General features: G+C 42.7%; 1 protein-coding gene across 1 annotated transcript; it reads left to right on the plus strand.

Moving 5' to 3' along the window:
• Positions 1–4,818: 4,818 nt before the first annotated feature.
• Positions 4,819–11,741, plus strand: LOC112076084 (C-type lectin domain family 4 member E-like). The gene is made up of 6 exons (XM_024142974.2): positions 4,819–5,081; positions 8,818–8,919; positions 9,199–9,462; positions 9,687–9,823; positions 10,017–10,126; positions 11,180–11,741. The coding sequence occupies exons 1-6, from the start codon at positions 5,042–5,044 to the stop codon at positions 11,310–11,312; spliced, it is 786 nt and encodes a 261-aa protein (XP_023998742.1). The 5' UTR covers positions 4,819–5,041; the 3' UTR covers positions 11,313–11,741.
• The last annotated feature ends 2,283 nt before the right edge of the window (positions 11,742–14,024 follow it).

Raw genomic sequence — 14,024 nt, forward strand, 5'->3', positions numbered from 1 at the left:
CCTGCTAAGTTACATGTCCGGGGTTTGAAAATGGTCTGACTCCCCCTTTAGGATGGAAGAACTGTCATCGTTAAGTATGGACAATCTATTGGAGGGGGGGATAGAGACACACGGAGACATTGTTCTCCGTTGGCATCATTTCCTTTTGGATTCCTAGGCCAAATGTCAAAATTTCCTGTTTGATTATAATAGATTGGGTTAGAGCAGAGAAGGCCCAGTGAGAACAGGGCAGACAGAGATAGCAAGGCGTTTTGTCACTCCAGGTCTTTCTGTCAGGCTCACCACCGCTGGGCCAGACCTCACTCCAATCACAGGGACCTACTGAAGAGATGAGTCCAATAAAGACTTAAAAGATCGAGGACTGAATACGTTCTCTCCACCAATGGATAGGCTAGCAACTGGAGTAATGATCACATTACACACAGGGGACTCCTCAGACACAACCCTTAATATGGTGAAAGGGAGGAATTACACACAGAACTTCTCAGGGACCACACCCTATACTAGGTGAGGGAGGGAGAGAATGACACACAGGACCCCCAGACACCACTCCTTATTAATGGGAATGAAGGAAGGAATTACACACAGGACTTTTCTCACACACACCCCTATTACTGAATGAAGGAGGAATACACACGAGGAACTCCCAGACACCACCCCCTTATTACTTGGTGACAAGGGAAGGAGGAATTAACACAAGGAATCTTCAGGACACCACCCCCTTATTACTGGTGAAGAAGGAAGAATACCACAAGGGGGATTTCCAACACACCCCTTATACTGGTGAAGGAAAAGGGAATTACACACAGGACGGTCTTTAGACACACTCCTTATTACTGATGAAGGAAGGGAGGAATTACCACAAGGATCCTTCAGGACCACCCCCTTATTTACTGATGAAGGAAGAGGGATTTATCACACAGGAACTCCTCATACACACCCTAATTCTGGTAAAGGAAGGAGGAGGGAAATACACCACAGGACTCCTCAGACCACCACCCCTTATTACTGGTGAAGGGAAGGAAGAATGCACACAGGGATTTCCCAGGACACAACCCTTATATTGGTGAAGGAAGGGTCAGGAATTAACACAGGATCCTCCAGACACACCCCTTATTTTCTGTGTGAAAGGAAGGGAGAATTACACACAGGGACTCCCCAGACAACCCCTTAATAACGGTAAGGGAAGGAGAATACACACAGGGACTCCTCAGACCACCCCTATACTACTGAAGGAAGGGAGAAAGATTACACAGGACCTCAACACACCCTTATACTGAGTGAAGGAAGGGAGGAATTACACACAATCCAGCCTTAACGAATCAAGCGACTCCAACACACCCCTTATTACTGGTGAAGAAGGGAAGGAATTACACACAGGAATCCCCATGACACACCCCTTAGATACTGGTGAAGCGAACTGGAGGAAATTACACATACATGACTCCTCAGACAACACCCTCTTATACTAGTGAAGGAAGGGGAATAATTACACACAGGATCCTCAGACCACACCCCTTATTACTGGGTGAGGAAGGGAGAATTACACACAGAATTGCCCAGACCTACCCCTTATTACTGGTGAAGGAAAAAGAGGAATAACACATAGGACTTCTCTAGACCACCACCTTAATACTGGTGCGAGAAGGGAGGAATCACCCAAACACAGTTTCCAGGACCACACCCCCTATACTGTGTGAAGAAGGAGGAATAACACACGGACTCCTCAGACACACCCCTATTACTGATGAAGAAAGAGAATTACACACAGGATTCCCAGGAACACCACTTATTACTGAGTGAAGGAGAGGAATAACACACAGGACTCCTCAGACCACACCCCGTATTACTGGTGAAGGAATGGAGAATTACACACAGGACTTTCCCAGACACACCCTCTATTACTGGTGAAGGAAAATAGGAGATTACACACAGGAATCCTCAGACACACTGTGTAACGAATGATTTCTCCTGATATTCGTTAAATGAGGAGAGGTTTGTAGGTTCGGACCAAAACGCGCAGAGTGGAAAGTGTCCTGATTTATGTATAAATAAAACTGTAACACACAACGAAATGGCATGAAATTAACCAAAGAGAATTCGAACCCGACAAACATCCCCATGTGTGACAGCACAACATAAAACAAACACCCACAAACACCCAACAAACAGCCCACTAAAACACCCCCAAACACCCACAAAACACACAACAAACACACAAACCCACAAACACCCACATACCAGCACACAAAACAACCACAAACACCCACAATAAAGAACACACCACAAAACACCCACAAACGATCCCTACAAAACATCACCCAACAAACCACACACAAACCCCACAAACACCCAACAACACACCCACACAAACATCCCACAAACACCCACAAAACACCCACAAACACCCCACAAACACCCACAAACACCCACAAAAACACACACGTTAACCCCGGCTGCCTAAGTATGATTCTTCTAATCAGGGACAATACAGATTGGACAGCTGCCATAAACTCTGAGTATTGAAGAATTCCATTACCATTCGAATGCACCAGACCCTATCATTTGTCACCAAACATTCCAGACATTGACAACAACAATCTACACACAACTCACGGCCCTGACCATAACTAAAATAAATACACAAAGACAAGAGAAAACAGAGTTCAGGAACTGTGACACACCCTCTTATACTGGTGCAGGAAGGTGTGAATTGCACACAGGAGATTTCCCAGACACACTCCTCTTATTACTGGTGAAGGAAGGAGGAATTAACACACAGGACCTTCTTCAGCGACCACACCTCTTCAATACTGGTGAAGGTAGGGAGGAGAATTACACACAGGATTCCTCAGACACACCACTATTATTACTTGAGTGAAGGGTAGGACATTACAACAGGACTTCCCAGACACACTCCTTTATTACTTGGTGAAGGAAAGGTGCAGGAAACCCACAACAGGAACGTCTGAGACACTCCTTCAATGGTGAGAGCGAACAGGGAAGTACACACAGGACTCCCCGAGACACACCCGTTTATTAGCATTTGGCCAGCAAGGGGGAATTACTACACACGGACTTCTCAGGACTCATCGTTCGACTTTATTACTGTGAAGGAATGGGAGGAATTACACCCACAGGAATCCCAGACACACCCGTTTATTACTGGTGAAGGAAGAGAGAATTACACGCAGGGAATGCCTCAGACAACACATAAAGTGAAAATTCTCTAATTCGAGCCAGGTCTTATGCAAAATGATCAACATGCAATTTACAGTAAGTACATTTCTAACACAATCTCTCTGAGAATAAACTCTTCTCACTGAGAACCCTCTGAGACAGTTACAGACATTACATTATAAGACACTATCTCTGAATAATTCTTATCAGAGAGAGGAGATACAGAGAGAGAACAGACAGACGAGTGGGGGAAGAGAGAGGAGTACAGGAAGAAACACAGACAGACAGAGTGGGGGAGAGAGAGAGGGAGATACAGAGAGAGACACAGGGACAGACAGGTGGGGAGAGAGAGGGAGATACCAGGAAGAAGACCAGAAGAGTGGGGGAGAGAGAGGAGATACAGAGAGAGACAACAGGAGGGGCCAGAGAGAGGGAGATATAGAGAGAGACACAGACAGACAGAGTGGGGGGAGAGAGAGGGAGGAGATACAAGAGAGACACAGACAGACAGAGTGGGGGGAAGAGAGAGGAGTACAGAGAGAAGACAGACAGAGTGGGGGAGAGAGAGGGAGATACAGAGAGAGACACAGACAGACAGAGTGGGGAAGAGAAGAGGGAGATACAGAGAGAGACAGGACAGAGTGGGGAAGAGAGAGGGAGATTACGAGAGAGATACAGACAGACAGAGTGGGGGAAGAGAGAGGGAGATACAGAGAAGAACAGACAGACAGGAAGTGGGGGAGAGAGAGGAGATACAGAGAGAGACACAGACAGACAGTAGTGGGGGAAAAGAGAGGGAGATACAGAGAGAGACAGACAGAGTGGGGAAGAGAGAGGGGGAGATACAGGCAGAGAGAGGACACAGACAGAGCAGAGTGGGGGAGAGAGAGGGAGATACAGAGGAGACAGACAGAGTGGGGAAGAGAGGAGATACAGAGAGAGACAGACAGAGTGGGGAGACGAGAGGGAGATACAGAGAGAGACAGACAAGAGTGGGGGGAGAGAGAGGGAGGATACAGAGAGAGACCAGCGAGGCAGATATGGAGGAAAGAAGAGATGGAGAGAGAGAGAGAGATAACTATTTGTGACCTTAGACATTTATCACCCTCCCTTCCTCCCGGAAGACGAGGATGGGTGTGAGTAAACATCTCTGAATAACTATTTTCTCTGGTGTCCATGTCACACAGGAAGACGTGTATAAAAACTCTACATGGCCATTGATGGCCGACCACAGAGTTCAAGATGTAATGCAGAATTTTGGCATTTCAATGATTTTGTCTACACTGTGGTAAACTAAACCAATATACACTGTTGGTAAAGTAAACTAATATAAACTAAGTATATAAACTAATATACACTGTGGTAAACTAAACTAATATAAACTAATATACAAACTAATCTACACTGTGGTAAACTAAACTAATATAAACTAAATATACAAACTAATCTACACTGTAGTAAACTAAACTAATATAAACTAAATATACAAAACTAATCTAAACTGTTTTAAACAAACATGGTTCTCAGAAAATAAGTCTGGAGTCACATGGTGGTGGTTAGTGTCGTCCTATTGGTTAGACAGTTTTCCCCTTTAATGAGGTTGACAATTAAAACTGTCTCTGACATTAGACTGAGTCACACAGAGGCTCCAGCAGTGCAGCGAACAGACACAAACCTACAACTGAGATAACAGCAGACATTACAACAGTAGAAGTTACAAGAGTAGAAGTTACTTCATTTGAGCACAGTTGTGTAAAGATGTCAGAAGGCAACCTATAATAACAGAGACGGATTTAAAGGGAAAAAAACAAATGAGACCTTGAATATTGATGATCATATACCCATCAACAAAGAGCCCATCATGCCCTGCAAGAAGGATGTAGCTGGTGATCAACATTCAGGTAACAGTTTATTCCTGGTATAGTGCTAGACACGGACACCCCGACACACACACCACACCACACAGACACACAACACACACACACACACACACACACACACACACAACACACACACACACACACACCACACACACACACCACACACACACGATAAATGCTAATGGACGACATAAATATTCACCCTCCTGAGTCAATACATGTTAGAAACACCTTTGGCAGCTATTACAGCTGTGAGTCTCTGGGTAAGTCTCTAAGAGCGTTGTAAACCTGGTCTGTACAATATTTGCCAATTATTCTTTCAAAATTCTTCAAWSMCTTTCAAATTGATTGTTGATCGTTGCTAGACAACCCTTTTCAAGTCTTACAATCAGATTTAAGACAATGTAGGCCAATCAGGAACATTCACTGTCTTCTTGGTAAGCAACTCCAGTGTAGATTTGGCCTTTTGGGTGAATTCATCTCCCAGTGTCTGGTGGAAAGCAGACTGAACCAGGTTTTCTTCTAGGATTTTGCCTGTGTTTAGCTCCACTCTGGTAATTTGTTATCCTGAAAAACTCCCCAGTACTTAACGATTGGGGTCATATGGGCTGTTTCGAAGGGTTAAAAAAGTCACATCTTTCCAAAACTGCATATGTGTGACTAGGTAACCCTCATCAACTGTAAATCAGTAATTTCTCCCATCATATTTCCAAGAAAAGCTCACACACACACACACAGCAAGGACTTCGTGACATAGTGTGGTGCTTACAGACACACAGAGCCTGCAATAGTTACCTTTGTTCAATATATCAAAGAACCGTCAGACCTAGAGCTCTGAAACTTTAGAAACCTGTTCTAGAGCTCAAGTCGATAATGCACGGTGAGTAATGTGGCTCTAGAAGGTTCTCAGACCGAGAAACAGCCTCGTATATTTGCAATAACTTCAATTAATTTTGATCATCATGAAAATGACAACATTTAGAAAAGTCRGAGTGTCGTAAGACTAGGTGCATTGAAACCGCCTCGGCCAATAGAGACGGACCCCGACGTTTCTGTCCGATAGCTCAAGGACCCCGTAGCAATGCACGGAAAATGTGGATTATCAGCACCAATTAAGGTCGCTGCTCGGGCTCCAAATGACCTATCGAGCCGAAACTTGGGATTCGGGGTCAACTCAGCCTCAGCTAGGCCTAAACATAATGTCAGAACTGTACTCACAGCTAGAACGTAACTACGTGTTTTATGTTTTTATTATGGTTTAACTTCTACTTGCTACCAAACCCGGATCCGGGAGCACCCCCCACAGTAAAAAAGCTGACTAGCATAGCCTAGCATACGCGTCACACAGCTAAATAGTCAGCATCTAATATCATTAAATCACAAGTCCAAGACACCAGATGAAAGATACAGACTCTTGTGAATCCAGCCATCATTTCTGATTTTTTTAAATGTTTTACAGGGAAGACACAATATGTAAATCTATTAGCTACCACGATAGCAAAAGACACCACTTTGTTTCTCCACCATTTTTTTCCTGCATCAGTAGCTATCACTAATTCGACTAAATAAAGATATATATAGCGCACTAACCAAGAAACAACTTCATAAGATGATCAGTCTGATAACATATTTATGGTATAGGATAGTTCTTTTTAGAAAATGTGCATTTTTCAGGTATAAATCCAAGTTTACCATTGCAGCTGCAATCTGAAATAGCGTTGAATAGCAGCCGGAATAATTACAGAGACCGACGGCATATACATAATTACTTCATCATAAAACATTACTGAAAAATACACAGCCTACAGCAATCGAAAGACAAGATCTTGTGAATCCAGACAATATTTCAGATTTTCTAAGTGTTTTACAGCGAAAACACAATATAGCATTATATGAGCGTACCACAATAGCCCAGAATCACAACCGCATTTACGAGCTGTAAATGTTAGCGATCGTAAACAACGCCAACAAAAGATATTCTAATATAGATATTGCCTATTCTAATAAAAATACTATTCATAAACTTGACTAAAAATATAAGTTGGACAACAATTGAAAGATAAATTAGTTCTTAATGCAATCGCTATGTTAGATTTTTAAAATTAACGTTACTAGACATATAGTGTGCGTTGCAGCCAGACAGTGCCTGCAAAAATGGCGAGCAAACACTATTAACATTTTTTCCACATAAATACGGAATAACATCATAATAGTTCTACTTTTGGACGAGCTTCCATCAGTATTTGGGCAATGTGTCCTTTCTTCAAAAGAATAGTTTCTTTGTTGTAAACGTCCCTTCACCTTTGGAATTAGCTGCTATGTCGCACACACATTCCAAATCCTCAACGAACTACTAAGGAAATTCAGAAAAATAGCAATATACTCGCATAAACTGATATAAATCGGTTTCAAATAACATCGTTATGATGTTTCTAACACCTATATTAATTAAATTACAGAGCGGATCAATCTCTGGTCGATAACTGAGCGTTCCAAAATTTCATCCAGAGTCTTTGTCTTGCGCCATGACGAACGAGGAAAAGAAATGTACTCTCGTTCCTTCTGGCTTTATAACCTCGGACAGCTACGCAGAGAGCCCATTCCACTTCTCATTGGTTACTGACATCCAGGGGAAGGCGGTGCAGTTCATTTCCAGCCATAGGATATACACAGACTTTAAAACTGAACCAGATCAGAGCATAATTCTCAGACGCTTCGCAAGTCATGTCAGGATTTTTGCTGTAGAAGGAGTTCTGTCCCACCCACAGACATAATTCAAACGGTTTTAGAAACTAGAGAGTGTTTTCTATCCAATAGTAGTAATAATATGCATATTGTACGAGCAAGAATTGAGCACTAGGCAGTTTAATTTGGAGACCAATTTTCGCTAAGTCGAAACAGCACCCCCTATAGTGACAAGAAGTTKACTCTGCATTGCTGGAAAATGATCCGTAAGTCAGCATTTCACTATTAGCGAATCACGTTTCAGGGAAGACCCAGATGCAAACAATGTCGAAGTAACAACAGTTTATTACTAGAACAGGAGGCAAAACGACAGGTCAAGGACAGGCAGAGGTCAGTAATCCAGATCAAAGTCCAAAAGGTACAGAACGGCAGGCAGTCTTGGGGTCAGGGCAAGCCTCAGAGGTCAATAATCCAGGGTGGTGTGACAGGGTACAGAAATGGCAAGCAGGCTCAGGCTCAGGCTCAGGCTCAGGCTCAGGCTCAGGCTCAGGCTCAGGCTCAGGCTCAGGGTAGAATGGTCAAAACCGGGAAATCTAGAAAATAGGAACTAGAAACAGACACGAGCAAGTGCAAAAACGCTGGAAATCTTGACGAATGAAACGAACTGGCAACAGACAAACGGAGAACGCAGGTGTAAATACACTGGGGATAATGGGGAAGATGGGCAACACCTGGAGGGGGTGGAGACAAGCACACATACAGGTGAAACAGATTCCGGTGTGACAAGCATATTTTTACYAAGCATGTGACAAGTAAAATGTGGATTAAAATACGTTCCACAACTAATTTTGTCGTGCCTGAACTCTGCAATATGTTTAAGCCAATATTCTGGAAGAAGTTCTGGAAGTCAAGCAGTAGAATATGTGAGGTGCTGGAACTCAGTTCTGGTGTTCTGTCCCWTGTCAAGCMTGTCTATTTCCATCAGTGATTCAAGCAGCAAATGGACACAAAAGCAGACGCTAATACAACTCTGATAAYGAGTAAATTCTTCTGGTAATAATTTGTACTTCAGTGTCTTGTCAGTGTTGGAAGAGYTACTCTGGAGCRGCTGCAGTGTGTCTGGGGCTGCTGTGTGTTCTCCTACTGGCTGGGATCACAGGCCTGTTACTCTACCGTGAGTTTGATWTGTTCTCACTCAAACATTCTTCATCATCAGTGGTGTWATGACCAGGGTTCAATTACATTTACATTCCAGTCACTTCAATTGTGAAAGTACACCAAATTCCAATTCTACATTTTCCTAATTGAAAAGCATTGAAGAGAATTGGAATTCAATTAGAATTCCAGTGTACTTCCTGAATTGACTGGAATTGAAATACAACAGACRCCAACCCTGGTCATGTCTGATTAACTTTCCACTGTTACCTTGTTCATTGATCGTATTATTTCACAGAGAGAAACCAATTGACCTGTTCCAACACCCTGACCAAAGAGAGGGACCAGTTACAGACCAGCGGAAACAACCGGACTGAAAAGAGACACCAGCTACAGACTAGCCACAACACGCTGACCAAAGAGAGAGACCAGCTACAGACCAGTTACAACACCCTGACCAAAGAGAGAGACCAGCTACAGACCAGTTACAACACCCTGACCAAAGAGAGAGACCAGTTACAGAAAGAGATAGAAAGTCTGCAAAAATCTACTGTTGAGAAAGGTGAGTCAAATTGTGTAACGACTGTTCTGTTTGACAGTCTCTGTATCAGTTCACATGTCACCTACAAACAGGAAATGTAACTTATATTAAAGGAATAATGTGAGAAAAAATGTATGACTTCCGAGCCGTCCATTAGTTAGTGCTCTGTCTTCCTTGAGTGTCTGATTGATACTTAATTCAATGTTGTATTAAAGTGACTAAAGCAGGAAATGTTCAACTTACAGTGTGTCCTCGAGGTTGGAAGAAGCTTGGTAGCAGTTGTTACTACGTCTCTACTGAGTTAAAATCCTGGGAGGAAAGCAGACAGGACTGCAGAGACAGAGGAGCAGACCTGGTGGTCATCAAGAGCCAAGAACAACAGGTGTGTGAGAGAGAGAGAGTGAGAGAGTGAGAGAGAGAGAGTGACAGAGAAAGAGAGAGAGAGAGAGAGAGAGAGACAGAGAGAGAGAAAACGACGGGTGTGTGTGTGAGGTAGAGTCAAAAAAAAGAGAGGGAGAGATAGCAAGCAGTAATGGCTATGTTTTAACAATGTTGTCTCTCTCCCACAACTGCAGATATTTGTCAACTGGTTATGTGGACGAAAGGACTATGTCTGGATTGGTCTGACTGACTCTGTTACTGAGGGGGCCTGGAAATGGGTGGACGACACACCACTGACCACAACGTAAGACATTAATGAATTCTGTGTCACAATGATGTCACTGTCTGGAGTAGTAGGTTCAGAGTTGACAGCCTGATTCTATGTGTTGTTTCTCCTACAGGTATTGGAACAGTGGACAGCCTGATTATATGTGTTGTTTCTCCTACACGTATTGGAACAGTGGACAGCCTGATTCTATGTGTGTTGTTATTCTTCTACAGGTATTGGAACGGTGGTCAGCCTGATTCTGTGTTGTTTCTTCTACAGGTATTGTAACAGTGGACAGCCTGATTCTATGTGTTGTTTTCTCCTACAGTATTGGAACAGTGGACAGTTGATTCTATGTGTTGTTTCTCCTACAGGTATTGGAACAGTGGACAGTCCTGATTCTATGTGTTGTTTCTTCTACACGTATTGATAACAGTGGAACCCTGATTCTATGTGTTGTTTCTCCTACAGGTATTGGAACAGTGGACAGTCTGATTCTATGTGTTGTTTCTCCTACGGTATTGGAACAGTGGACAGCCTGATTCTATGTGTTGTTTCTCCTACAGGTATTGGAACAGTGGACAGCCTGATTCTATGTGTTGTTTCTCCACAGGTATTGTAACAGTGGACAGCCTGATTCTATGTGTTGTTTCTCCTACAGGTATTGGAACAGTGGACAGCCTGATTCTATGTGTTGTTTCTCCTACAGGTATTTAACAGTGGACAGCCTGATTCTATGTGTTGTTTTCCTACAGGTATTGGAACAGTGGACAGCCTGATTCTATGTGTTGTTTTCTCCTACAGTATTGAACAGTGGACAGCCTGATTTATGTGTTGTTTCTCCTACACGTATTGGAACAGTGGACAGCCTGATTCTATGTGTTGTTTCTCTACAGGTATTGGAACAGTGGACAGCCTGATTCTGTGTTGTTTCTTCTACAGGTATTGACAGTGGACAGCCTGATTCTATGTGTTTGTTTCTCCCTACACGTATTGTAACAGTGGACAGTTGGAATTCTATGTGTTGTTTTTCTCCTACAGGTATTGGAACAGTGGACAGCCTGATTCTATGTGTTGTTTCTCCTACAGGTATTGGAACAGTGGAGAGCCTAATGGTGGAAGAGCTGAGAACTGTGTGTATTTCTACTCCTCGTCATCAGACACAGGAGAATGGTGGGACTATGACTGTTCCTATAAATACAGATGGATCTGTGAGAAATAGGATTCATCCTCTGTACTCTCTGAACTGCTAAATAAGATTATGCTAAGTACTATCAATCATAAACTATTTTCTGCTCATTCAATTTACSTTGTCAAGTACATACAATATATAACAATACAAATGTATAATACATTATAATAAAAATAACATAATATATGCAATAACAATACAATGAATTGATAACAGAAGGACTGTTCTCTCTGTTGTCGTGGAAATTCACCACTAAGGACTCAAATTCAAAGGAAATTAATCAATCTTTATTATCACAGTCATAGAGGTTCATTGATGTTCATTTTTATTTGTATTACTTTTTAGTTTAGTCTACTTGCAAAATACTTTAATTAACTCTTCTTGAACTGCACTGTTGGTTAAAGTTTTGTCAGTGAGCATTTTACGGAAAATTCTACACTTCTTGTATTCGGAGCATTTGACAAATCAAGTTTGATTTGATTTGAGACCCTTTATACTGCTGCACAAACAAGTCATATAAGCACGGTTGGTTCCTGCATGAGACTGACTGATACCACACCAGGCTTCTCACCTTGAAACTGAGATACTCATTTTGGTTCCCAGAGCAATGTTCTGGGTATACTGGGAAATTGCTTACACAGTGAATAGTGTGGATTACTCCCATGAACCCAACCGAGTTGGTTATTAGAAAAGCATTATTATTCTATATATAAAACAGTATCTATATATACGAGTGGATAAACAGAGAGAAAATGTCACACTCTACTGTATAATTGTTGATCTAACATGGAGTCTAGAAGGACTGTTCTCTACTGTATAATTGTCGATCTAACATGGAGTGTAGAAGGACTGTTCTCTACTGTATAATAGTTGATCTAACATGGAGTCTAGAAGGACTGTTCTCTACTGTATAATAGTTGATCTAACATGGAGTTAGAAAGGACTGTTCTCTACTGTATTAATAGTTGATCTAACATGGAGTCTAGAAGGACTGTTCTCTACTACTGTATAATAGTTGATCTAACATGGAGTCTAGAAGGACTGTTCTCTACTGTATAATAGTTGAATCTAACATGGAGTCTAGAAGGACTGTTCTCTACTGTATAATAGTTGATCTAACATGGAGTCTAGAAGGACTGTTCTCTACTGTATAATAGTTGATCTAACATGGAGTCTAGAAGGACTGTTCTCTACTGTATAATAGTTGATCTAACATGGAGTCTAGAAGGACTGTTCTCTACTGTATATAGTTGATCTAACATGGAGTCTAGAAGGACTGTCTCTACTGTATAATAGTTGATCTAACATGAGTCTAGAAGGACTGTTCTTCTCTACTGTATAGTATGATCTAACATGGGTCTAGAAGGACTGTTCTCTACTGTATATAGTTGATCTAACATGAGTCTAGAAGGACTTTCTCTACCATAATAGTTGATCTAACTGGAGTCTAGAAGGACTGTTCTCTACTGTATAATAGTTGATCTAACATGGAGTCTAGAAGGACTGTTCTCTACTGTATAAAGTTGATCTAACTTGAGTCTAGAAGACTGTTCTCTACTGTAAATTTAATATAATCTCTGACACTTTTAAAATCTGAAAATGTGAATTTAACTGTATCAGATTCGTGTCCATTAACACTACAAGTACCAAAGAACAGATCAATAGACTCCCTGTTCTTTTGACTTTCCATTACCACGGTCACTAGCCACCGATGTGAACTTACAAAACAAACAAAGGTAGTGAATCCTCCTCTCATCGTCTTTGAAGAGAAAAGGCTTATATTCACTTTTCAATGACTGGTTGTGTTGATATGCTCAACTACTCAGCTCTGTCTGGTGAAGGACCCGGTTTGAAAGGAGCGCCCTTGAACCTGCCCCGTATAAATACCTTGCCATAGAGTTATATAGAAGGCACACCTGCCACGAGTGCCCTCCGTCCTCGCAAGGCCATAGAAACGGTAGAGTTCACACGTGTCCTGGCTGCTCCTCTCGGGTGGAGCACAGACTTCCCCCAACCACTATGGGGAAAGGTACAACTGTGCTCCTGAAACCCTGCCCCTCGTGCAGTGGCTCATTTCATTACCCACTCTCTAGGGAAGACGGGCTGAGCACGGACCCCTCATTTCAATGTATCCACTCTCTAGGGAAGACTGGACGGAGCACGGACCCCTCATTCAATGTATCCACTCTCTAGGGAAGACTGACGGAGCACGGACCCCTCATTTCAAGTACCACTCTCTAGGAAGACGGATGGAGCACGGACCCCTCATTTCAATGTATCCCCTCTCTAGGGAGACGATGGAGCACGGACCCCTCATTTCAATGTATCCCCTCTCTAGGGGAGACAGATGGAGCACGGACCCCTCATTTCAATGTACCCACTCTCTAGGAAGACGATGGAGCACGGACCCCTCATTTCAATGTACCCACTCTCTAGGGAAGACGGATGGAGCACGGACCCCTCATTTCAATGTATCCACTCTCTAGGGAAGACTGATGGAGCACGGACCCCTCATTTCAATGTACCCACTCTCTAGGGAAGACTGATGGAGCACGGACCCCCATTTCAATGTACCCACTCTCTAGGAAGACTGATGGAGCACGGACCCCTCATTTCAATGTACCCACTCTCTAGGGAAGACGGATGGAGCACGGACCCCTCATTTCAATGATCCACTCTCTAGGGAAGACTGATGGAGCACGGACCCCTCATTTCAATGTATCCACCCTCTAGGAAGACGGA

Source organism: Salvelinus sp. IW2-2015, unplaced genomic scaffold (assembly GCF_002910315.2).
Source record: "Salvelinus sp. IW2-2015 unplaced genomic scaffold, ASM291031v2 Un_scaffold3558, whole genome shotgun sequence".
NCBI lineage: Eukaryota > Metazoa > Chordata > Actinopteri > Salmoniformes > Salmonidae > Salvelinus > Salvelinus sp. IW2-2015.